Genomic DNA, 27110 nt, shown 5'->3' with positions numbered 1-27110 from the left:
AACAGTATGGGTCCAAGGACAGAGCCCTGGGGGACCCCACTGGTCACAGGACACCACGATGAGTGACTTCCATCAATTACTAATCCATCAATTACCCAATTCCGTCAATCAATTAGAGAAGCAACTGGAGGAAAAGAAACACCTCTTTACTCCACCTCCTGGAGACAAGTGCAGGCCTTTTCCGGCCTTCCCTTCCCAGAGAGAGACAAGTGGAAATGCCCATGCATAGCCACTCCCCATCTCAGTTCATTAATGAGCTAGACCAGAAGCCTCAGGTATCGTCATTCAATATTTTTTAATTTCTACAAAGCAATGCTTTGGGGGAAAGCACCTTTTATTCTGTCCCTGTTAACTCCTGCTTAACAGCTGTGCTCAGGCAAGCACACAGCATCTTCATTTATTTCTCTGATTAAAGTCAGATGTTTAAGCCAGGACAAAACTACCTGCAAAAATTACTAATCCTAGATTGAAAACAACATCCAGAGGCAGCATGTAGAGAACCAGGCAGTGGGAACAGCAATGAGTACATAATATCAGAGCATACCACATCCAGTCCCGTGCAACCCAAGCAGTTGACATGAACTGCTGAAGAGGTACCACTAATCCCAGGTGCACCCAGACAATCCCACCAGAGCCTGCCAGCCTAAAATCTACTTAAGGTCTTATACCCTTGCTCATCACCTTAACATTGGTGAACCTCAAGATACATAACAAGAATGTCTCTTTCTCTGATGAAAACTGTCAGGCTTAGAGAATGGATCACAGGTGGTCACTAAAAAGGATGTTTAAGCCCCAAATGCATTTTAGTCTATGCAATATTCTGACAGATCAAAAACCAAATACACAAACGAGCTGCCTTATGCAGCATGAGAAGGTGAATGTATTTCTGCCCATCACACACAAATGAAAGGGTCAGTGACTTCCAAAGTCCCTTAGTTCTTTCAACACTGCCCTCTCCAGCAGCTACTGGAGTACAGACTCCAATCTGCTATGGTTTTACCCTCCCACAAATACCTCCTGGTCACCTAATTTATCTTTTATCTTAAGTTGTCTTCCACCTGAATTGTACAATGCTCATTAAATCTTCTGCCTTCTTTCTCTCTTTGTGAAGAAATATTACCTTGTCTGCATCTCTCTCTAACCACCTGTCAGGATGGAGCTGTGTCTGTCAATCTCCAAGATGGATCGGAATCCAGGTCCTGTGAGAGTGCGCAACTTCCCCAAACCAGGGATTTTTTTTTCATATCCTGCATATTTAAAGAACTATGTTTTTCCCTGCTTCAACAAGGAGATTCCCATCAGTACTACTTTGGAGGGGAGCACAGCAGGGACACTTCCTATCTCCTTCTGCCCTTCTTCTCCTTCCTTCTTTAATGCAACCTCCATCTACCCAGCATTCAGAGAACCCTGTTCTGGGGTCCCTAGGAGGGATCCCTAGGTGTGATCACACATTGCACACTGAAATCCTCATGTCCTCGAACTTCAGAAAATTCCTTCCACCTCTTTTTCTCCCAAAGGCTGGGAGTGAAGATATGAACCTGAAGTTTCCAGGACAGAGAGAAGTCATGAAATACCCCAATATCTAAAATGAGGTAAGGACAACTGAGGGGAGGCGCTGCCCTGAGCAGCAACGTGGTCAGAAGAAGAAGGGGAAGCCAGGTGTCTTTGTTAGCTCTTCCACGAACTCCATGAGGCATGGAAATCAAAGCCATTGAATTGGGAAGGGTTACAGGTCCCAATGAGACACTTCCAGCTGCAAAGGAGTCCAGCCCAGCAATGCTGTAGAACAGTGGTTTTCAACCTTCTTTCATTTCCCTAAAAATTTTGAATGGAGGTGCGGACCCATTTGAATTGTAAGTGTGGGTATTCACATACTTTTGATTGATCATAGTCATCTTTTGTGGACCCTTTAGACATATTCTGCAAACCGCCAGGAGTCTGCAGACCACAAATCAAAAACTGCTGTTATACAGGCAGCCCAGGCTGACTGGATCCCTGTGACCAACAGATGGAGCAAGAGACAGGAAGTGATCCACACAAACAGAGCCATGGAGACCTACAGAAGGGAAGAGACAGACAGGACTTGCAAGAGAGAGACTGGAGAAGATGACACAGAAACATACCCCCTAAGGGAAAACTAAAAGAACCTGAAAACACAGACAGAAGTGACAAGTTTTGCCTGATCTGGCCCCTGAAAGCACTGTACAGCCATGACCTAACACAAGTACACAGCTGCAGTGTGTTGTAAAAGGGCCTGATTCCATGACAATCTAAACCCTCATTTATATAAGGGTTCAGTCCAAAGCAGAGCGCCTTCATTAAATTATCTGCACGTACCAGGAGCAGGACTGGGCCAATGCAGAAGGGGGGGGGGGAGGAAGAAGGAAGCTTGTTTTGGTGGTTGCACAGCCAGTGCTGGAGGCTGGGGTGGATGGACTGGAGCTCTCCCAAAGTGAGGGCTCCAGTTCACGTCACCCCACCCCCTCCAGCACAGGCTGAGAAAACCCCAGAATGGTCCTCCCTCCCCTGCCTCACCCACCCATCCCAAGACAGCACCAGGGGCCGGGAGAGGGGGGGCAAAGCTAGGTGAAGAGGTTGCAGAGATACAGCCTCTCTCCCTGGATCAGCTCCACATTGGATCTCAATTCCCCACCCTCCTGACCCAATAGCTAATATGCATTAGGTTGGGAGGATCAGTCTAACTCATACTGCTTTCTGTGAAACACTGAGTTAGACTAGGGAGCTGCACTTCTGTCTGCACCTTGTGATTCTGTAGGGCTGCTGAGTGAGTAGCCCCTTGAAGTTCCAGCCCTGCAGGGGCAGCAGTTCAAACACTGGGACCGTCACTACTAGCTTTCAGCAGGCCAGACAGCTACCTTTCCACATAAGTGATGTAAAACACCTAACAGAATGAGACATGACAGTCCCCCTCTCTTCCATCCCTCTCTCTCCTTCTTCCCCATGTCACTGACAGAAAAGCCTCACTTCTGCTTTCCTCTTTGTATCCCTCCACCTGCCCTAATGAGCCAAGTCTATGTCACTGCATGATCTCCCCCCTCATACCAACCCCCAACTCTTCGGCAACACAGTGGTCTGGCCCTCTAAGGGGGGCAGCCAGACAGACCCAGGGTAGGAGCCCAGCTGTGAAAGATTAGCTATCAGTTTAAAGCTCAAGCAGGGGAAGAGCAGAGAGCTCAAGCTGGGGAAGGAACAGTTTGTGGGTAGGAACCAGAGTGAAAAAAGAGCTTGCCTCTAGGAAGGGCCAGAGCTAAAGGGCCTTCTCCTGGAGAAAGGTTTGCTTTGTTTGAACCAAAAACTTTTGTTGTTTTATGAGGACTTGCTGAGGTGCTCCCAAAAGCAAAGCCAGACAGCGAGGCTGCAGGCAACCAAGCTCACTTGTAAACTATTGTTTGGACAGTCTGAAAGACTACTAAGGGGGCAAAGCCCACCTGCATCAACCAGCTCATAAGTCCCTTACTCTCCCCCTCCCACTCTTGTTCTCCTCTGACTCTTTCCCCTTGCAACAAAAAACAATGTTCCCATTAAAAAAGCTTGATCTCATTTGTTTTTCCAGTTTCTTCCCCATCAACTTTTTCCCTTTCACCTCTAAGCTCTCTGAACCCATCTCCAACCTGGTTCTACCCTTGGCACCACCTGCTGAGGCTGGTCTCCTCAGTCTCCAATAACCTCTTCCTTACCAAAGCACAAAACTAGTGCTCAATTTTCATCCTAGTCAACCTGATAATCACCTTCAACACGGTCAACCATGTTCCTGAAATCATCCTCCTTTGGCTTCTGTGACTACCTTTTCTTCTTTCTACCTCTCTAATATCTCTTTCAGTGTCCTTCACAGGATGTTCTTCATGCACCATCCATTTTCTGTGTAGGGCTCCACAGAGCTCTCTCCTTTATCTCCTCTTTTGCCCTATCTAATCTTTATCTTTTGGAAATATCCTTCACAAACACAAATTCAACTGCCACCTCTATGCTGATGTGTCACAGCTGCCACACACTACTCCAGATTCATCACCTCTCCAAACTAAAAATCACAGCCTATCTCCATGCCATGACAAGAAATGCAAAACCTGCCCCCACATCTCCACCACCCCCACTATTACTACACCCCACAACAGAGCCATCAGCATCCCAGGATCTTACAGCTGCACCTCCAGGAATGTAGTATACCTCATCCAATGCACCAAATGCCCTGATGGAAGATATGTAGGAGAAACCAAACAACAACTGCGCACCAGAATGAACGCACACCGGAAATCCATCAAAGACAGAAACACCCAATTACCGGTGGGGGCACATTTCTCACAGGAGGGCCACTCTCTCTCCAATCTTTCAGTCCTGATCCTCAAGGGAAATTTACACAACACTTCCCAGAGACGAGCCTATGAGCTCCATTTCATCAACCTGCTGGATACTAGAGATCAGGGACTAAACACAGACATTGGATTTTTGATACATTACAATCTGCCTGGCAACTGACTCCCCAGCCCAGCCCAGCCCCTGGCTTCTTTACTTTTCATTCCATCCAGGAAGAGCATGCAGCAACTGCTGCAGCATCCTTAGCCTCACGAAGGATTTTTGAACACGAAAGCTTGCTTAATAACTATTCTCCAAACATTTGGGTTGGTCTAATAAAAGATATCAAATTCACCCAAGGAACCTTGTCTGCCTATATCCTTAGACCAACACGGCTACAACCTAAACCCCTGCAGCCTATCTCTCTGACATTTAATGGATGTCTACTTGTCTGCTCAAGTTCAACCTGACTAGAAAAGAGGTTTCATTCTCCCATCTTCCCATACTCCTCTCAATCTATCTCCTTTGTGTGGACAACACCATCATGCTACCCATCACACACACCTTTAACCTGGTTTTTGACTCAGACCTCTCACAAGGTCCACAACTAGGCTATGTCTAAATCTCACGTTCTTTCTGCAAACATCTCTAAAACACCATCTTCCTTATCTATCCACACAGCTAAAACTGTCACAGGTTCTTCACATCCTTTTCCCTGGCCTGGACAGATACAATCTTGTCCCACTCATACACAATCAGACCACTTTTGCAAAGATAATTCCTAGACTGGTGCTTTGACCATGTCACCCCTTTCTTTACTTCTCTCTGCTGGTTCTCCTACTTCTGTTGCATCAAATCTAGCCTACTTGCCTTCACTTTCAAGACGTTCTGGCCTATCTTTATCCAACTTACCAACTCTCATTCACTACTGAGATGATGAGTCATTCCTCCAGTCAACCCATCGTCACCCTCTTATTAAATTTTCAAAGCAGCATCACCTTCCTGCTTTCTCCCTACTGCCTCTTTCATTTGGGAGATTGCTCTCCATCCACATGCACCAATCAAACATATTATCTTCCAACAAAATCCTCCCCCTACACTGCTGTTTTGACATCACTGGCTTTAATGCTGATCAGTACTATTTCAATGTCTACTTATACCCTCCAGTGTGGGTGTATTCATCAGTTGTCTCGTTTTACATATTAGAAAACTTCTGGGGGCACAGTCATTGTTTTAGCATACCAAGAACATGGTGGTTCTGGTCAGGCACCATTTCCTAGTTGCTACAGTAATATAAAATTAATAGTAGTAATACCTCTGCTCTCTCCCCACCCCCAGCAAAGGGTCCTATTACTGTTCAGTCAGACACAGTGAGCATCAGGGGAATATCCCACAATCCTTTGAGCAAAGTGCCATAGTCTTTTGAAAGATCACGGCAAAGGATTCTAGGTTACATCCTGCACAGAGTTAAAGCAGAAACTTTAGAAAGAAGTGATGTGGACAGGAGACTAGCACAACAGTGAGTCTTCTGGGGAAAAAGGGAGCCAGGAGCAAATGTGCATCTAAGGCATCGGTGGGCAAAGCCCAACCCACAGGCTGGATCACGTCTGCAGCAGACTCCACTTCCCAGCAGCCCCTACCAGTGTCACTGCGGCCAGTTTTCGTGGAGACCCCAGGAGTGGTGGGGCTGTGACCGTGCCAGGCCAGGGTTTCCATGGAGACCCGCCCCAGCAGTGCTGGCAGAGCACACAGCTGGGCAAAGAGCTGCTTTGGGGCCAGGATCTTGCAGCAGTGACAGCGTGGGCCAGAGCTGGGGCAGAATTACAATCTGCTGCCCCAGCTCCAGACCACAACATCACCGCTGCAAGATCCCAGCCCTGACCCTGGAGCAGCTACTAGCCGTGCATCCTGCCAGCGTGGCTGGGGCTGGTTTCCATGGAAACTCTGGCCCCACCCTGCCACTGCTGGGGTCTCCATGGAAACTGACCACAGCAATGTGGGCAGGGGCTGCTGGGAAATGGAATCCAGCCACAGCTGGACCTGCCATTTTGCCCACCCCTGATCTAAGGCCATCTCCAACCTGGTTTCCATGGCTCTATCTACACTATACTCCCAGGTCACTCAGGGAGGGGTGTCTCTCAGCATTCTTTCCAAACCAAGAAAAACCTGACAAACTTTCTGTGACTGCTCTTGAGATCTCAGTCTCTAGCATGTTTGAGATCAGCATCATTGGAGCACCCCCGGGCTTGGCACATGACAGCAGGAACAGGTAGGTGGGATTAGGTGGAGTTAGCTTCAGTCAGTAGAATGAGACTTTGTATGCGACTGCAGAGCTGCCCCAGGGGCCCTGTCAATAGTAAGTTTAAGCAAAAGTATCAGCACCCCTCTGAGAAAGAACCAGCTGTCAATGCCTGAGGACATACAGGCCATAGGGAACAGGCATTACCTGAAACACATCTTAAATCCTATTCCTGCTTCACCTTCTAAACATTGGGTACTTTGGAAAACATATGAGGGAAGCAGAAGGCTGAGGGTAGACAGTTATATGTGGATCTTGGGATTGGTTGTGGGTGCATGTGATGGTGTGGATGACTGTGCAAAGAGGATATAGGAAGGAGGGTGCTGGAGCAGTCGGATGCGTATAACGGGCAGGAAGAGATGTGTGAAGTGGCATTCCATGCATTTGGTTTGCAGACAAGTATAAGTCATGTTATGATTGGTGTGCATAGGCAAGGGGACATGTGCCTTTGTGGTGCATATGGAAAAATGGGGAGTGAAGTATATTGTATGGGCATCTTTACACATGCTCCAGGGGTGGAGAAGCACTTTAATTAGAGCGCCCACAGAGTTTCATGTATTCGGCATCCCACGCTTCAAAATGCAGTGGGGCGCTTTAACTAAAGCTTATTTAACAAGCTTTAGTTAAAGCAACCCTGCCGCCATTTTGAAACACGGGAACATTGACTACATGAGACACCGAGGCTGCCAGAGCATATTACTCGATTAATCAAGCCTGCTCCAATGGGCTATAATTACAACACGTCAGAGCAGGCATCCTGCACATCTACAGGCACCCAGGAAGAGAAGTGGTGTGCAGGGATACGTATGACTGGCAGGACAGCACCACTGACATCTGGGAGGCAAAGATCCTGACCCTGGGAGAAAGAGAGAGAAATAGCAAAGATGGTATTAAGGTTAGTAATTCTTACGACTCTTATAAAAATGCCCAAGATCTCTTCAAATTACAGAAGGGAAAACACGCAAACTAGTCTCTCTAGCAAGCACTCCTGGTATCACACTGGAAGTGGGGTCACTACTGATGCAGGGGATGGTGCCTTCTGCTGCACCATTCACACTATCCCCTGCAACTAGCACCACCCAGCACAGAGCGTGTGGTCAGCAGTGACACAGAGGGAAAGCTCCTTTCTGAGTACCCTACCCCACTCCCTGAAGCATTTGCATTGTCCTGAGTGATCTCAAACCCAAGTACTGCGCTAAACCCCCCTTTCTTTTCTCCCTCCTCCTTCTTTCCTTCCCCTTTCTTGCTTCTCCTTCATCCTCTCCTTCTGCAGCTTAGTCAGCTTCTCTCCCTTCCCCCGTCTTTCATCCATTCTTTCCCCCCTCCTTTCCTCCAAGCCTCGCTGTCTTCTTGTTGAGCTGCCAGGGCTCTGGTTCAGTGGCATAACTCAGCTGATTTACTCCCCTTAAAGCAGTGTCTGTTTGCATGTAAATCACCCTCTGAGCTCAGCCTGTAAAATGGGCTTGTTCACTAAACTCTATGAATAGGAAAGTAGGCACAGCTGGCCTATTCATAATCAACATAAAAAATAGATTAGCACTTTACAGATTAAACATTATCGTCTCGACAGTTAACATAAATCAACTGCACTTACAGGCCCAGCACTGCTCCTGCCATTGCCATGGCTGCTATGAGTAGGGTGACATGCAGAGCTGCCAGGCTGGGGGGACAGTAGGAAACTGATTCTCTCTTTTCCCTGGAATGTGGGTTTTCCCCCTGCAGGGGGTGCTGCTGAACTCCAATTCAACCAGCAAATCTGAGCTAAGGGGAAGGTGTTACGTGGTTAATTTCTCATCTGTATTTCTAATGCAACCAGCATTGAAGGGGCACTATCTAGTTGCCCTACCTGCCCATGGCTAATACAGGTAAAAAGGGTTTGTTGGATGGAGCAAGGGAAGGGCCTCCTCAGAGGACCGGGAGAAGGTGGAGCCTTTTATCCCTCCTGAAGGTTGCTAGCAGCCACCTAACTTGGATCACTACTGAACAAAGTTATTACTGTCTCTTGAGTGGTGTGAAATGAATTGGTGGGTTCTTACTCCAATTCTTAGCAAGGTAGAGCTTTGCCTCTCAAAAACCAACGTCACAAGTCTCAGCAGAGGGACCAAGGACTGAATGGGTCACAAAGACAGAGCTCCACATGGAAGGTTCCTCCAGTAGGAAGGTCCAAGACAGTAGGAAACTAAAAAGAGGCAGGGAACTAGGCATATGCTGGTGCTCAGGCTGACCCTTTTCTTGAGTTGGATTAGGAACACCAAGTCAACAGAGCTGTTCAACCCAGCACCTCTCACCACTGCTATCCCCACACGGGAAATGCAGAGGAAGACCATCTTCTAGCAAAACCAGCACAGACCAGACAGGCTCCCTCCCTACTCTGATGATCCTTTGGGAATTGCACAATAGCTAATGCATTCAGCCTGAGCCCATCACCAAGCAGGCCAAGTCTTGCACAAGTAGATATCAGAAGGTAGATCTCAAAAAAGTAGACCGCCCCCCACCCACCCAGGCACAGTCACTGACTGGGCATCCAGAGGCAGCTTGACACAGCAGCTAGTCATATACTGGGGATACAGAGGACAAGACATTGGGCAATTTACAAAAGAAGGAGACTGAGGCAACAGTGGATCTAGAATTTTGAAGGGGAGAGTGCAAATGGTGTATATGCCATAGTCAATGGTGTAGTGCATAGTCACGTACAACAACACACATTTTTTTCTCCTAACTACCATGCTGTACTGCACTGTACCAAGCCTATGATGGGGCTGCTTCAAGTCTTGAGAGTGCCAAGATGTCTGACTATGATACCAGTACAGCAGGATTCTAAGGGGGAGGTATACCCACACCATTGCACTGCTCCTGGGTTGAGGCAGCAAAACCATTACCTACAGTGGCCTTATCAGCTCCACTGTTCTTAAGCAGGCCCTGGGAATTGTAATTGCTCAAGGCCCCCGCTAGCCCAGTCTGATAAATGGGAAGAACATTCAATAGACCTGAGCCAGTAATTCATATTCAATAATACATCCAAAAGATTTAGCTTCTCACAAATGTCACTTCCTCCAATCAATTTATTATCCAAAATGAATCCATTTATATTTTTTCTAATTATCTGAAACACAGAGCACTTAATACTGAGCAGCCATGTACAAGAAGCTACTATTTGAGCTCAGCCGGCTAGCTGTGAATGGCAAGATGAAGCATGTGGCATCAGTTCAGTACTTTGATTGGAGGAACATACAAACACTACTGATGAGCACAGCTTGGGTGGAGTGATGGTTCCACTCACTGCAAGAGCTCATCTGTAGACTATATGACACTGAAGTGTGCATCCTATGAAAATGTATCCTGTAAGACTAAAACACTGCATGAGACACAAACCAGGAATGCAGCATCCAGTGTGTTTAAAAATAAGACCTGGGGGACGTGTACATATCAGAGAGATATATACATGCTATAAGTGGGGCCCAAAATCCCTTTATTTCATCATAACCATACACATGCATAACTATAAACACATGCACTTCTCAGTTGGCTCCATGAATATAGCTGGAAGAGCTAGATAAGTAGGTAGGACTGGGGATCTTGAAGAGAAGCAGGTGTCCCTATGTGGCAGGAGACAAATCCATGGGGGATGCTGGGATATCCGAGTATACAAGCAGGAGACAGGATGCTTGAGTTCAGACAGTCTCTGGGGTATCTTCCAAAATATGTCAGTATTCTGTTCAGAAACGGAACCAAAGCCCCTGGCATGGTGTTGCTGTCCTTGCCCTAGGCCAATCCACAAACCCAGTCTGAACACAGGTACCAAGGTCCCTGAGCTGGTGAAACACATACATGCTCATGAGTTTGATAAGCTGAGAGAGTCCTAGTGCAAGAATGCCATGTAAGGACATCAGCCTCACCTGCAAAAGGCAACTTCCAGCTAACACAGGAGGGCAGGAGCTGTTACCCATGACATGGATTCCCAAGGGCCTTTTCTCTGATACACATTTGGCTCCAACTCCAGCACAAGTCATCTAAACAGTGCCCAGCATATCCTGCCAGAGTCCCCAAGGGACATGTATACCATGAGCACAGTACAGCTGTGGTACACATCACTAAAGACACAGCACTGTAATGACGACGCATGATAATCCATAAGTCAACAAACCCCTGAGCAAACTCACAGTGACAAACTCTCTTTAGGGATCCTGCCTTCCATACCTGAGACCACAACAGGACAGTAACTGACAAAGCCCATTCAGTATATTAAACTCTATAACACAGGCCATAGACAGAATGACAAATTAAAGAAGCAGCCAAGGCAGAATTACTTTCTACAGTTTATTCGCCAAGATTTTTTTCTGATCTAATTCTAAAATCCAAGAGATGAGGTTTGCATACTTACCACTGGGAAACAAGGACAACTTCAGAAAATATACTGGTCACACAGTCAACTACCAGCATCCCAACTGTCAAACCACTGACAGGCAAGTGAAGAGAAAAGAAGTAGAAGATCTAGGCTACCAGAGCCATCCTTAACTTGGGTGAGGTGAATGGAGTCTCCCATGGTAGATGACACCAGCCACACACAGCAAGACCCTCCTACAACAGCTGAAAGTCACCAAAATGAATCGTTCCCAAGCCCATGAAACTAGGGCATGTGATTAAGGAGTGCTCATGTTCCATGTCTAACCATTAAAGTAAGGGCTGCAAAACTGCCAAAAGCAGTGATATCAAGGATCTCAGGTAGTGTGCTAGAGGGAATGTCAGTCATTCTGGCTGCTACCAGGCAAGTAGAGGGGACACCAGTGGGTAAACTGATGGGTGCAGTAAGAGCCACAGAAAGTCCCCACAGGTTATGCTGCTTGCCTCATATTCACAGCGCCACACCACAGAACACGCACCATGCTTCCAAGGTACTGGATAGTTCAGTTGCTATCAGTCCCAGGAAGGCCCAGCCACTGCTGGGGGTGGCTTCTTTGAGGCTTGTCATCAGTAGGTGCATCTGCTCTAAGATGCAAAGAAGCGAGCCAGCTAGAGCAGAGAGGCAACGGCAGCACCAGTACAAGCAGCCGCCACTGCCTCTCAATTGAATAATGCAGGCCCATTTGTTCTGGGTGACATTAATGTTTCTCGCCATCCATCTCAGACTCTTTAAATTACCTTTTTATGGCCAAAATCTTTTTCATAATTGATAAAAATCTCCTTTTTATACCGTACATTATTGAAAAAAAATGTGAAGGTTTTTTATTCCTCATTATCGTTTTAATATAAATGCGTTTTTTATTGACAGCTGCTTGGAAGGCTTGACGAGCCCAGAGGGAGACTAGTGCAAGGGGTGGAGGAATGGTCACATCCTCCCCTCCCATTTCCCACCATTACCCTTATGGTTTGAGGGGCTAATGATCAGGGTAACAACCCTAAGAGCCTATTCTTAACAAAGGTGAGAGAGAGAGAGCGCGAGTCAGATTCATCTGCAGTGGGAATAACCCTGTGATGAAGGGCAGAAGGAAAGTATTTGCAAACAGAATGCAGTCCTGTCAGCCTTCTCTCTTTCCAGTGCCCACAAACAATGTGCCTGGTAGGGGGAAGTGAAGTGTCCAGTTTCTGTGTCCCCCCCACCCCTGCATCTGCCCACCCTAAGGGTCACCCAGTTAAAGTGATGTTGCTGGGGGTCTAACAAGGCATACAAATACTGAAGCAAAACTGAAAAAAAGAGTATGGAATGGGTTTGGAGATAATTGCTGCAGGAAATGCAACAGGATCATGCAGAACATGTAACATGCTCCCTCCCCCCAAGTGTTGTGTCAGGGATTATGTACCTCCCTGGTCACATGACAGGAACACAAAACTGGAGACATAGAGCAGGCAACTCTGCAGGAGGTGGGGCAAATGCTGGGAGTGGTTGGAATGAAGCTCTTAGGGATGCAAGTCTGTCCTTGCAGGCCAACTGTCTGCCAGCCATAAAGTCAGTCTCTCAGAGGAGGAGCATTTTGCTTCAAAGCATGACAAATAACAAGCAGTAAGAGTGTGGCCCTTCTATGCTGTCCCCCAAGTACTTCCAGCTCTCTTTTATATAAGAAGTCCTAATCCAGTAGGCCAGGGTTCATCTGCCATCTACTGGTCAATGGGAACAAAAAACTCCTGGATCAGTGATGCAGGAGAGTGCCCTGTACATAAGAGGAACTCCCCCTGTGTATGATGCTGGGCTGGGGCAGGTTCCAAAAAGCCTGTTGCTTGGTCTACTATTTGATCTGTTCAGTGGCTTTATTCAGATAGTAGGTTTAATAAAACTTGTCTCAGGAGAGGTTAGAGCCCTGAAGACAAACTCTGAGAACAGGAACTAGCAGACAGGACTTGTGTCACTAGGGACCCAAGAAAAAATTCTAGAGTGATCAGGAAGATCCAGAAAGACCTACGGATTCTCCCAGTGAAAACCAGACAACAAGATCTAACTTGAGGAAGCTGTAAGAAGAAATCACATTTGAGAAGGATGCTCCTCACCAAGAGAAAGACTTATGCGCACTAATAAAGGTGATCAGAGAAGACAGAAACAGAGGACATCAGTGAGCTAGAGAGAAGCTCAGACATGTGCCTCATGAAAGATGAGGGTTAACACGTCTGGAAAGGGTAGTAGAGCTTTCTGCTGCAGAACTTAAGTTCAAATTCTACCACTGGCCCATGGTGGGAGTTCCTACAACAGCAGGATTTCCCATAACCCTGCACAATAGTGGTAACCACTATATGCCACACAAAGGCTTTTACTCTTTGTTGAAACATCAGTATCATTAGCTCCATCATTTCTGCAGCATTTCTCCAAAAACGTGCTATATTTCTTTTTCTTCACGTACACAAAGCATTAGTAAAATACTGTATTTTCTCACATACAACACATTTGGTTTTTTTCCCCAAAAAAACAGCTGCTGGCAATTGAAGTGCATTATATGCGAGAAATACGGTAAGAGCATCTCTCTGCCACAAAGGTAAAATCTGCACGTGATCCAGTGATCAATAAGCTCAGCTCCCTAGCTAGCTGCTGCTACAGTTACTTACTACAAAGAAAGACCTTTCTTCATGCTGCCTTTCAATAGCAGAGCATGCATCTTATTCCAGGGTGCATTTTACACAAGAATATATGGTATTCTCAGTGGAGGTCCCAGCAAGGTCCCCAGTAGTGCCATTTCCTCTCTGCCCTAAGACATGATGCTACACAGCATATGCAACCCAATAGAGCTAGTTTTCTGCTACTACTCCCTGATAATTTAAAACAGGACCAAACGGGAATTGGCAAATTCATGGAGGACAGGTCCATCAGTGAGTATTAAACACAATAACTGGAGATGCAACCTCCAAATTAGGACTCCCAGGGCCTCTGAATGCTGGAAGCTATGGGGCGGAAGAGGGGGTGGGGGAGAAATCAGGGTTTTGGATACATCCTGCTTAAATAGTCTTATGCTTACCATTGTAAAAGACAGAACACTGAGCTAGGTGGACCTGTGCTCAAAACCATATGGCATGTCTTATGTTCCCACTGCAAGTTTCTTCCTTATTTTCTGGCCTCTCTCACCCTTAGCCTCTTTAGTCTTTACTGCTTGTTACATACCTGCCTGGACTAGCAGTGTTTCCAGCAATTGTTTCCTCTTTCCATAAGCACCAACTTTTATTTTTGCAGGGGGGGGACAGCTAAGATGATGGGCATGTGGAAAGTTTTATGCATTTCAGGGGATAGCCCTCTTCCCAAGGGGGCCAGGGGCCTCAAACCCCCACGTACTTGGTGCCTCTACCTTCTTCAGATCCAACTTGTCCAGGTTGAATTTCATTTATTTCTTGCCCCATATATTGGGCTTAAGAAGGAGCCTGATCTTACTCCCACTAAAGCCAATAGAGGTTCAGCCACCGACTTATACAGCAGTACAACTGGGCTCCAGGTCCACTATAGTTATTGCTTCAGTTCAGTTTCTGTTTCCAGATGGTTTCAGCTGCTGGTTTCCAGGCAGGATGCTGTTGGGTCAAGAGACTCATTTATACCATTTCTGCAAAGCTTAGAAGAATGCCAATGAGAAACATGCTTGAGAGCAGTGATAAGTGCCCTCAGGGTGGCTTCAAAGCCTCATTTCCAGATTTGCTGCATGTGGAGTCAGTGGGTGGTGTGTGCTTCTCAGCAGCAAATCTCAAGAGTGCTGCAGGGGAGTACAGATGTGCCTTGGGCTCCTGACCTCACCAGGAACATTTACTGTATTCAGTTTCCACTTCCCAACTTCCCTAATAATCCCCCACCCAAATCCCAGTTCTCAAATAGGAATTTTATTGGAAAATACAATGCACATATTCCTTAACCAGGATTCAGATCACTTCTAATGCAATTCCCTAGTATCCTACAGGCTCCAACAGGGAGGACTTTGACACATGAGGTTTTCAAACCCCTTTGCGTTTTTACCTACCTTGACTCAATCCCTTATAACTACTGGCACTAAGCAACTGCCTTTGGCCTCAAAACATTCTAGTCCCATCAGCTTGCTTCTTTTTATTCATTTCTCTTCCCCTCTCTCTCTTCTCACTTTCATTGTTGCTTTCTTTTGCTCATTAGCATTCCCTCTCATTCCCTTTTTCTATCTCTTGCTCACTGTCTCTTTAAAATTAAATACCAACCCAGCACTGCCCATGTGGGTGAAGTGAATGCTAAGAGGAAAGGCTGCTACCAAGAGGGCGATCCAAGCTGTCTTGCTGGGAATCAATGAGGCATGGAAGGCTCGGCCAGCTCCTGAAATGCTGAGAGAAACCAGAGTGGAGCTGTGGCAGCTGAAAATGCATTTGAGAGTAAAGGAATGGGCCTATCGCTGAGCACCCTGGTCAGCTGCAGAGAGAAGCCATGCTAGCTGAGCTGGAGATAGCTGCTTTCATATTTTAATACAGTCGGTCCCGGTGTGGCTTTCATCTTCATCCAGCATGGGAGAAGCTGGCTGGAGCTCCGCATGAAGCGGAAGCTGAGGAATGGGTCCTGCAAGGAGCAGGTATACTGGTCTGCTCCATACTCCAGCTATCTGCTACACTGTGAATCCAGCTGGTACCAACCTAGCTACAAAGCTGAGGAGTGTTGGTCATAATTACAGGTAGTGCAGAGGCAGGTCAAAAAAGTTAACCTTAATTCTTTGCCACTAAAATGTGGGGAAATGCTCAAATGTTCCATGTCAGTCAGGAGCACCCAAATACCTTAGCCCCCAAAACTACATGCAGGCAGACCAACTGCGCTGCTGCTCCATATGTACATACTACATACATGCACACACTCCACATGCCCCACAGCATACAGTTGCTTATAACCAATCCACACAGCCAGGCATGATCCAATACATCCCCCACAACCCATGGTTGTAAACTGATGTACCCTGGCATGCATATGCATGTGTCCATTCATGTGTGCGCGCGCACACACACACACACACACACACACACTATTCCAATGCCCACAAAACCCCAACCCTTTTCCCACTCCCCATAGCCTCTACCCTTCCCTTTGCACAAGGCAGCCCCATTCCCCCTGCACAGCCATTCCCACTGTTTTGCGCCACACAGACATGCACAGTTGATGCCTTCCTCCCTGTATCCCCGAGGCTCCTCACCCTGCAACAAGGGAAGCTGTCATCAGAAGGGATTAGATGAAAAACAGCAGGATGCCATATTGGTTTCTTCACTCCCAACTCCTAAGAGTTAATGGTAACAGGGACTCCTTTGTTACCCTGTTATCTTGTGTGAGCACCAAAAGTGATTGATGTTGTTATTAAAGGGATTTTTTTTTTCCATTGGGGTTAATTAGGGGCTTGTGAAAGTAAAGGGCTGTCACTGCTAGCTAGAATTGGTCTGAAGCAGCCAGGGCAGTGCAATCTACACATGCAGAGCTCTGCCAGTGCGCCATGCTTCGTAACTGCAGCATCCCCTGTACTCAAGTCCTGGAGATGCCCACAGCTCTGCTCACAGCCCTCAGTCCTCACCTTCAGTACCTCTGTTATTCTTGTCATGGGCTCTTCACATATAGCTTTGCTAAGATTCCCATCCCACAATTCTACTACTGCCTCCTCTTTTTTTTAGGCTTCACCAACCATGTGCACAGACATACGGGAAAGCTGTGAGAGATGCACCACATTTCCTCCAAGGATAGGCTAAGAGGACTCCCGCTACCATCTCTTGCAATGTTTGGCTTCCAATGTACATGTGCCCTCCTATGGCTGCAGATTACCACATGGCTATCCAGAGGCACCACACCCTGCAGCTGACTGCCTGACGGAGTGAACAAGGGACAATGTCTTTCCTACCTCTTTGCCCAGATCCTCTTGTATCACTTGTTTGATTTCCTGCATGCTGCTCTGTGGGGCCTGGCTATGCAGCACCTTGAGGGTGTAGGTGTATTCTTCAGGCAGAAGGTAGTCTAGTGCTCCTAGGTGCTGTCCCACCTTGATGAAAGTGCCTCGGTTGGCACAGCACAGGTCCCGGAGGCGTTCTGCAGAGCGAAGGTGCACCTACAGAGAAACCAGGAAATCAACTGAGCTGCTTTCTCAAACCTTTTGCATCTCATCATCCCACCACCCTTAGAATTCTTATTCCCCCACTCTTATTCTTCCAACTTGGATTAATTTGCTTATTTGGCTCTGTATCTGCACAATCTATCATGTCAGATGAACTCTAGGACTGCATTTTGTTGATTTAGAGAGCTGAGGGGAACCAATGAAGAACACTCCCGCGTATAAAAGCTACAAGCTCTTGTTTAAAATGTATGTGAAGCCATGTCTTAGCGAGAGACCAGCAGATCAAAGAAAGACAGAAAGTGCAGAGGTCACCTAGAGGATGTCCCAGCATAGATGCCTCCCGGAAAATGTGGAAAGACATTCTATTTAAAGACATGTTTAGAGAACAATTGATGTCAATTTAGCCCTAGTGAATGGTACTGGATAGGCAGCCCCTCAGAGACTGGATCCTACTTATCAGCAAAATAGCTACAATCTGGACTACAGCAATACCAGGATTTATTACACATACTCTTCTACCAGCCCCTTTCTCCCTGTCCCAGTTCCAGGGGTGAGGTTGGGGATAAGTTTCCAGGGTCCCATCAGTTTTTGGCCTCTGCTCAGTCAACCAACAGAAAGCATTCCCATGACAGCTATCATACAAGTTTTAGTGATGCGGACACCAGGAACTAGAAACTGATACGTGCAGTTCCCCCACTCTAACTCATGGCACTTCACAGAAAGTGAACACTGCACACACAATTCTCTCTGGGGAAGGCTTAGAGGTAGAAAGAACAAGACGACAGATGTTATCAAGACCCAGCGCATGCTACGCTCAGTCTGACCCACAGATCATGTGAGTTGCTGGCACCATTAGCTCTAGAACCCCAGCTCTTTAGCTGAAGCAGGTTGTGCTCTTCACTCTGCAAGTCCTTGATTCAATTCACCACATGTCAAGCAAGGAACAGTTTATGTATCAGCAATGTCAGTTAATGAGATGCAGGAAAGAACCCAGGGGTGGCAGTGATTTGTATGGAAGGACTTATGAAGAACAGATTTCTTCAAGAAGCCAAGTTTGAAACCTAGGTCCAAGCTCTCACTAGGGCAGTTCAAATTTAGGACCTAAACTTCCAAATAGTATTTTGGAAAAGCCCTGAGAACCTAATTAGAGCACATCCTGTAGCATTTGCCAGAAACCGAGGGATGCTCAATTCAAGAATATTTGTATGGGGTTCACAAGTTTAAACGCCCTCCAGGTGAACTCTTGTCACAGAACAATCATCTGACACTCCTGGGGACATAAGTGCAGATGGCATTTGGGCAAAATGGGCTTACACAGGACTTCATTCCCACAATTATTCAAAATAAATAGAGCACACACAAGCACATGTGGGTAAGCATGTCATCCCTGTGCTCTTATCTGCAGGTCACTTTCCTAGCCAGTTCAATGCCTTGGTCTGATCTTCAGAGCCATCAAAAGGCCTGGATGCAGCTACAATTGGCCTCTAGGCAAATGCACCTAACCACAGCCAGATGAAGCACGTAGGTGCCAGAACAAATCACTCTCGGTGGAAGGGATTCAGCCGTGAAACAAGATACTAGAGGAGGGCAGATTAATCCAGAGTTGGATATTTTACAGGGCACTCTACAAAACCTCTCTCTTTGAGAGAGCATTTCTCACCATACCTCCACAGAAGAACCTTAAGCCCAGTGACAAGAGTAGAAGACTCGGGATGTCCACGATGGGCTTCCTTTGCCAGCCTCATTCAAAAGAGCACCAAGATACCATAGGAAATTCTAGAGAAAAATCGATGTGTAAACAGAAAGATGCACAGCACAAACACACATTCAAGTACACACACTGCATGTGTATGTGTAACAACAATACGAGGTGCCCACACACAATGCCTACTCAAAGCCACCCACAGACATGCACAAAATGCTGCCTGAATCCCCCAGACCCACAGAGGACACAGGTAAGACTGCTGCATTTTATGAGCTTCTTTTGATACTTCTGTTGTGACAAACAGTCCCCTGCTTGAGCAAGATGCTTCCCTTCCCCGTCCTTCTGTGCATGTCTGCCCGTGTGTGGGGAAGACAGACAGACAGTCAAAGAAAGGGAGTGATGAAGGGAAGAAATGAAATAGAAAGAGCAAGAGAGTTAGAAAGGGAGTAACATGGAATGAAAGAGAGGGAGTGAGAGGGAGAGAGCCAGAGCAGCTGGGCAGTTTGTCACAGTACAGGGAGTACAGCCCATTACAGGGAAACAGCTTTTATGCAGCCTGGATAATTGTCCTCGACACTCTGTCTCCAGCAGAGGATTAAAAAAATAAAGTCCAGCAGCCAGTGAAGGTTGGAGGTGAGTCACTGCCTACAGCTCCCCAGAGCTTGTCTGTATTCCAGAGGAGATGGAGGGCAGGCTGGGTGAAGCATGCTTGTCAGGGGGAGGGGAAAGAAGTGTTTCCAGTCCTGGTTCTTTGTGCTCAAGCTCTAGACTCTTATGTGTTAGAAGAATGTCAGGCCAGGGCTCTGTGAGCTCACAGAGACACAGTAGGAGCCACAGATGAGCTGTTTCCACACAGCTTGGGGCCCTGGTAAACCTAAACACAAGGACACAGAGTCAAACCACTGTCTCCTGCATGGCTTAGTGCAAAACACAAAGCAAGATGACTCAGGGACTGAAACACAGGGCTAAGCATCAACAACCTTGGTCTCTTGCACAGTACTGCACAATATCAAGTACCAAGCTGGCCTGGATAGGAGGGCCTAGGTTTAGGGAACTGAATTACAAGGTCATATTCCCCACTAAACACTGGTCAGGCCCAGAAAGTGAAAGAGAGCTGGGAATAAAATCCAAGTTGCCTGTGTAGAAGGACAGGACACTAGCACCAAGTTGGTGAGGGAGCACGTAACCAAGGCTGCAAGTCATTTACCTGTCAAAATCTCTACCCCATCAAGAAGACTTACCAAGGTACAACCACCTGTAGCTGATGTCAAAGACACTCCATCAGGAAAAACACCCTCTCCAGCTCCTTAGTGACGCAGATCACTAGGGCTCAGATGCAAAGAAAACCCTCACCCCCCTGTATCATGGCTGTGAAGAGAGCAAAACTAGCCTAGACCTCCTCTGGCACAAGAGCAGAGGAAATTCAAGCTCTACAGAATCTTTACATCCCTTAGTGAACCCCAGCTACCTCATGGACATAAATCCTCACAGGGAGAGCTGATATCTTCCACTTTTTCAGAGAAGGACAGCCACACTGAGAATGCCAGGAGCAAGAGACCAGAAACTAAGACACAGTAGCCTCCTCCCACAATAATTTGGCCCATTTATGCTACAAGCAGCAACGGAAGTGCTACTGGATCTCAGGGACAATCCCTGACAATGTACCCAAAATGTTTGGAACTGCTGCCAGCAGACAGTTGTTGCCAGCCTTGGCCATTTTCAAAGGGGCCTAGGCCAAGCTGGAGAAGTATGGCTAAGCAGTAGACCCCAGAACCTGTTTTTGAATGACTGTACAGTGAACCTTTGTAGACATGACAACTAGCTTGGTCAACAAAGTAAAGAAAGCCATCAACACGTCTAACTAAACCAGCAATGAGATTAAATTAAACAAAGCACAAAGCCTGAAAAAGATATTACATAATCCAGACATACTATATCATAGCTTTAGCTTAAAGTAATTGATAAAAGCAAATGTATTAGATGTTGTTTTGCTATAATAGATGCATTTTTGTTAAGGTTCCAGGTAAGTTGTAAATAAATAAATAAAATAAATATGTAAATAAAAGCAGCCTTGTTTATGGAAGACTATACATTTTGAGAAAGAGAAAAACAGGATAAGGACAAGAAATATTCCACAATGGTGAAGAAAGGAAGAGATAAAAATCCTTCCTTCCAGAAACATAATTTTCACAGAAACATAAATCCCAACTAATTGACACCTTTCACATCCACAGGAAAACTGGTTCATCCAGTTCCAAAAGTTTCAGTAAAATAAAGAAAGTTAAATAAAACCTAATCAGATAACATTTATTAGACTATTTAGAATAAGACATATAATAAATATGGGGGAAAGGCTAGAGGGAAATTTGGAGAACTCAGCAAATTCAAGAAGACCTGCTACCAATCTGCGTCCCACCATTCTCCCACCTTTTAGATTCTTGCCTAAACTGGCTGGGGAGACCTTATGTTGTGCTGCCATGGGTAGCCAGATGTACTTGGAGATAGTTATTTGTTTCATGTTTTGAAGTGCAAGCAAATAAAAGGTCAAGCCATACACCTGTTGTTGCTTCTTCTATCAGCACCCAGCCTGCAAAGTTACCTGTAATCTGGGTAGCATTGTCAGCACCCGCTTTGAGGAGGGGAACTATCATTAATTCTGACACATATAGTCTCTAACCAGTACTAAAAAGAAACCATAAATTTATTTTAGAGGTTTTGCAAGGATTCCCTCTAATGTCTAACCTCCCATTTCTAAGAAATCTAAGAAAAACCTTTTGGACTTCTCAATACTATTTCACACCAAGGTAGTATATAATGCCCAATTTAATCTGCAAGCAGACAAAAGATTCCCCTCCTACCAGGCATAAATCTGGTCAGTGTTCATAATCTCAAACTAGCTAAGCACTGTGGCTGCCACAAATACAATATCTGGCATCCTAATTACAGATCCAATCTTGTACCACAGAAGTCAACAACAGCTTCAGAATGGACTCCAATGGATTTAAGATCAGGCCTCACTTACACATTTCAGTTCAAGGTTTCTAGCCGGAACTCAAAAAACCTCTACAGGATTGGCCAAGCAGTTTGAGATACTTTCTTATCTCTGCAGCCATCATTTCCCACAGCGGCTACATTCCACTAGCTAAATGAAATGGCCAACCAGGGAAAAGACTCATGAGGGTTTAAGACAGAAACTCTCACAGGAGCTAAGCCCAGATGATGGAACCCACTCACATGAGGCATAAGAATGGACAAAGACCGCACTATGTTCAAAACTGAATGAAGTACTCCTTATTTTAATCTTGCTTTCCTTCACTAAGCCAACCTGCAAAAATTTAGCTCATGGGGAAGGTGATTTATGACCCTGTGAGGGCAACAATTAAAAGCCTCCCAAAGGGTTACTAAACTCAACAGCATAAGGACAATGGTGCCAGCCCCACTACTCTGAGTTCAGTGCTGCAATGCTCACAAAGCTGATCACAGTCCACTAAACATAAGTATTAACAACTACAAAAACTAAGTCACCCCTGGAAAGCATCTCAGATTACAATTGTCTCCCTGTATGTCAGTGTGCATGTCTCAGCTTTCCCGCTCTCTGCTAGAGCTAGTCTTTCTCCATCTCTCTTTTATAAAAGATTTGGGGAAAAGAAAAAGGGAAAGTAGTAATTCAGCAATGCAGAATGGAGTAGTAAGGGCCAGAACCACACAAGTAAACTAGGCTCTTAAAACAGAACTTAAGAATTTAGGTGCCTAAATCACAAGAGGTGGTCCAGAATAGTGCACTCCACTGGCCACAAAATCCCTTAGGCGCCTAAGTTTATCTGACACCTTATATTTTGGAGTACATTGATCCCTAGGCACCAAATCTTAGACTTCCATATATGTTAGGAAGCACCACAGCTGGACACCTAGGTGCCTACCTCCCCTCAAATGCGGTGCTTTGTTCCTTGCAGTCAGACCTAAGGAAGAATGCCTTGCACACGAAACATGTCAGACTCTATCCCAACTACATAGTTGATCCAATAAACAATATCATCCTAAGAAGCGTTTGTCTCACCTAATTTCTGGACCATCACAGTTACAATATCACTCTTACACTAGCAATACAGAATGGAAGCAGAGCAGCACTTGAACTCTGCTTACCTAAAGGGGCCTAATCTAGATGTGCTCAGTGAACACTGAGCACACCCAGCAGCTCAGAGCTCAGTACAGAGCAAGGCAGCAGCCATAGATTCATAGATGCTAGGGTCAGAAGGGACCTCAATAGATCATCAAGTCCAACCCCTTGCATAGGCAGGAAAGAGTGCTGGGTCTAGATGACCCCAGCTAGATGCCTATCTAACCTCCTTTTAAAGACCCCCAGGGTAGGGGAGAGCACCACCTCCCTTGGGAGCCCGTTCCAGACCTTGGCCACTCGAACTGTGAAGAAGTTCTTCCTAATGTCTAGTCTAAATCTGCTCTCTGCTAGCTTGTGGCCATTATTTCTTGCAACCCCCAGGGGCTTACAATGAGCCCATTCTAGGGATGATGTTTAATGCAGAGCTGTCCATCTTCTAAAAGGCAGAAATGCACACCTAGTCTGCACACTGGCCACAGACTCTTGTAACCCCCCAAGTCAGTCATCATCCCTCCAACCATGGCCAGAGGAACAGGAGGAGGTGGGTTCTAGTCCTTGCTCCTAAGACTGTTCATGAATTAGACAGTACCTAAATAAAAATAAATAAATAAAAGGAATAGCCCAGGCAGCAGGGACTAAAACCCTTCCCAGGGAAATGTCCTCATCCCTGGGCTACAGACAGGCTCCCTCCCACTTTATCTGTTCCTGGCTCCATGAATCTTGCACCCCTTTCTGCACAGTGGCAGTCCCCCTCAGGCATTTCTACGGTTCTGTAGTTAGTACATTCCTCCAGGAAGCACAACATGTAAATCTGTGTGCTCTAAACACTAGAGCAGAAAGTGGGCACCATAAATACTGCTGTTGTACTAGTCAGATAAGCACTTACACTAAGAAGAAGGCTCGGCACTCAAGCCAGAGCAGACAGAGAAGCCTCCTTCACAGCCCTCACTCAGGCACTTGAGCTTCAAGGGTGGGGGTGGGAGGTCAGACACAATCCTATGCTTAGTGTCTCCTATTGGCTACATCTAGGCAGCTCCATGCACGGTGTCTGGATTCTCTGAATTGCCCTTCAGGGGCACCCAATTTTCCTTGTTGACTGCCTTAGAATCCTAGATACCTCAGCCTGTTTCCTTCAGTAACCCTCAAGTGCGTGGCATCTACTTTTTAAAACACTATTGACTCCTAAATTGGAAGCACATAAGGACCAATCTTTTTTTTTCTGTCAGCAACAGGAAAGAGAAAGTAACATTTGCAGAAACACCAAAGTGACCACTGGCTTTCAAAGGGACTCAGGCTCCCAAGTCACTTCAGCAGTTTAAAAAAATGTACCCAAGTCTTAATGAACAATTCCCAGAAGCACAAAAGGCAAACTGTAAGAGACTGAACCAGAAATTGGTTATAGCCTTGTCTGCATTAGCTTATTCACCCCCCCCCCCCCCCCAAATTCCCAGCTTTGGAACTTCCAGTTCAGATGCTAGCAAAAAAGAGGGATTTTTACTTAAGATTTCTTCAGACACCAGTGTTTTCCCCCTACAGTCTCATTTTGACCTCCTCCAAGTAGAGTTAGACAGTATGGTAGCACAGGTGCCAGCGGCTGCAGGAGCACTGTCTACACAAGCACTTCTGTTGTCAGCTCCAATGATGCCGAGTCAGTGGTAGCAACAACAGGAAATGTGATTAGGAGAGGAAAGTGTAGGCAAAGCTTATGAGATAGAAAACAGAGTAGAAACAAACACTCACTGTACAATATTGTCAAAGTCAACAATAGAGTGCCTCAAATGAGCCCATTCTAGGGATGATGTTTAATGCGGAGCTGTCCATCTTCTAAAAGGCAGAAATGAACACCTTGTCTGCACACTGGCCACAGACTCACCTGAGATCACGGGCAGTGCCACACCACATCACCTCACTCTGGAAGAACTGGGGGAGTGACAACCAAGTGAGAGCCTGGGGACCACAAATTAATCCCTCACAGACCATGAGACCTACAAGCTGCCAGTTGGACAGCCCTGGCTTACTGTATCTATCAGTGATCTGGCAAAGTTATGAAGAGTGAGGTGACTGAATGTCATACATATTGAGCTTATGTAATACTAGAAAAAAATATATATATGAAGTATTCCAAAAGAACACAACAAAACTAAATGAATGAGCAACATGATGGCAGATCAGGTTCAGTGTAGACAAGTGCAAGGTTATGCATGTTGGAAGGAACAATTTGTACTGCTAGGACATGCTGATGGGTTCTAAATTAACTGTAACCACTCAGGAGAATGACATGGGGATCACTGTGGACAGCTCAATGAAAGCATCTGCTCGATGCACAGCAGCAGTCAAACAAACAAGCTGTTAAGCTATATTAAGAAAAGGAGAGAGAAATGTTAAAAGTATCATAATGCCATTGCATAAACTAATGGTACATCCTCATCTTGAATAACGTGTCCATTCTGGTCACTATTTCAAAAAGGGTACAAAAGAACTAGAAAAAGTCCAGAGAAGGGCATCTAAAATGACTAAAGACCTGGGAAGACTTCTGTATAAGAAGAGAGATGTAAAAAAGTTAGGACTACCCAGCTGAGAGAGAAGATATATACAGAAGGGAACGTGAAGGAATTAAATTCACTAGTGAATAGTAGGCCTATGCGAAGCAGCTAGTATTCGCTTTGGATTTGGCCAATTCAGGGGACAGTGATTCAATTCAGTGATTCGAATCACTGTCCTGGATTGATTCAGCTGAATCCAATTCAGAAATTCAGCCTCCACCAAATAGGTCGAATCTCCAACTCAAACAGGCCTCATCCCCCCACCCACTCTCCCAGCCCTGTGAATGGTGATCCCGTCTGGAACCACATCCTAGCACTTTTTTTTTTTTTTTTTAAAGCCCCACACTCACCAGCTCCTGCCAGGTGGAGAGGCAATCCCCAATGACCCACGCTCCATGGGGGTTCTGCCATGAGCCCCCGAGGCCCCATCGGTCACTGCAGCAGCTGGTGAGGGTGTGGCTTTTTAAGTGCCAGGATGCTGGGACCAGGTGGGGCAGCCACTGATGGGGCTGGGAGAGCAGGCAAGGGTCGGGGGGGCTGGGGGAACAAGCAGTGGATGGGACCTGGTGGGGGTCCCCCCATGGTCCCCTCCGCCCCGGTCCCCTCCCTCCGTCCAGCTCCCCTCCCCACTTACCAGCACGAAGTCCAGGTCCAGCTCCCTGCAGTGGCGAGCAGGAACTGCCCGAATCAATTCGGACCTTTTTACTGGTCTCCTGATTCAATTTGGAGATTTGGCTGCCAAATTGGGCCGAATCTCCTCCAAATCAAATCAGCACCCGAAGCTTCACACAGCCCTAGTGAATGGTACACAGGATGTAAATCTGCCACTTCTGCTTCCCTTTTTCACAAAATAGCAAACAAAAGGGACTGTCCGCAAAATAGAAAGGCACACTACCTAAGCTTTCTTTACCTTTCTCCCTGCCCCACACACAAGCATTATTAACTGGTAGAACTGAATACCACAGGATATAAATGCCAACAGTTTAGAAGGACTTAGAAAGGCTTTAGACATTTATGGACAGTACTACCCAATTCATATGCATATACCTTTATGATGATACTGACCTTTGTATCTCTATATATCTATATCTAAAACTTTTAATCCAGAGTTCCCAAAGCACTTTACAAAGGTCAGTATCATTATCCCCATTCTACACAGTCAAAAACATCTGTACAATGCACAATTAGAAAAAAAATACATAAAGGTCAATTGGTCATAAGCCAACTTCTAAACATATGGAATCAAGGGAAAACAACCCTTATCTTCTTCAGCTATCCCTCATACATGAGGATGACTGCCTTCCATGATTGTCTTATCTATGTGTCTGAAGATGGTTGATGAGGCCTATTAAGGATTGACAGACTCTACTGCAGCTTGGACGTATGTTTCTGTGGGGGCTGGGTGGTGATGGGCTTTGTTCTTCCACTCCCACTTTTCCATCTCCTGTTGTTGTTGTGAGGTTTCAAAGTATTGAGTTCCCCGCAGCAGATTCTCCCTCTATTTGGGGAGGTCCTAGGTGATAGTCTCCCATGAACTGACATCAATGTTGCATTTTTTTTAAAGATGTGCTGAAGATGTCTCTGAAGTGCTTTCTCAGCCCTCCTCTTGAGTGTACACCTTAACTGAGCTAGGAGAATA

The 27110-nt window shown here is 46.1% G+C and overlaps 1 protein-coding gene across 13 annotated transcripts in view; it reads right to left on the bottom strand.

The window, feature by feature from the left end:
* Positions 1 to 27110, bottom strand: part of ADCK1 (aarF domain containing kinase 1) — a 139552-nt gene that overhangs the window by 48366 nt on the left and 64076 nt on the right. For 12 of the 13 annotated variants that reach the window (XM_059723124.1, XM_059723125.1, XM_019478881.2 and 9 more), the window contains one exon: positions 16897 to 17100. The exons of the other annotated variant lie outside the window; for it this stretch is intronic. In XM_059723124.1, coding sequence (XP_059579107.1) covers positions 16897 to 16941 — 45 coding nt within the window. In that variant the 5' untranslated portion in view covers positions 16942 to 17100. The remainder of the gene's footprint in view (positions 1 to 16896; positions 17101 to 27110) is intronic. 13 annotated transcript variants of the gene reach the window in all.

This window comes from Alligator mississippiensis, chromosome 2 (genome assembly GCF_030867095.1).
Source record: "Alligator mississippiensis isolate rAllMis1 chromosome 2, rAllMis1, whole genome shotgun sequence".
NCBI classification, from domain to species: domain Eukaryota; kingdom Metazoa; phylum Chordata; order Crocodylia; family Alligatoridae; genus Alligator; species Alligator mississippiensis.
Note: the sequence above shows the minus strand (reverse complement) of the source record. Positions and strands in the feature narration are given on the sequence as shown.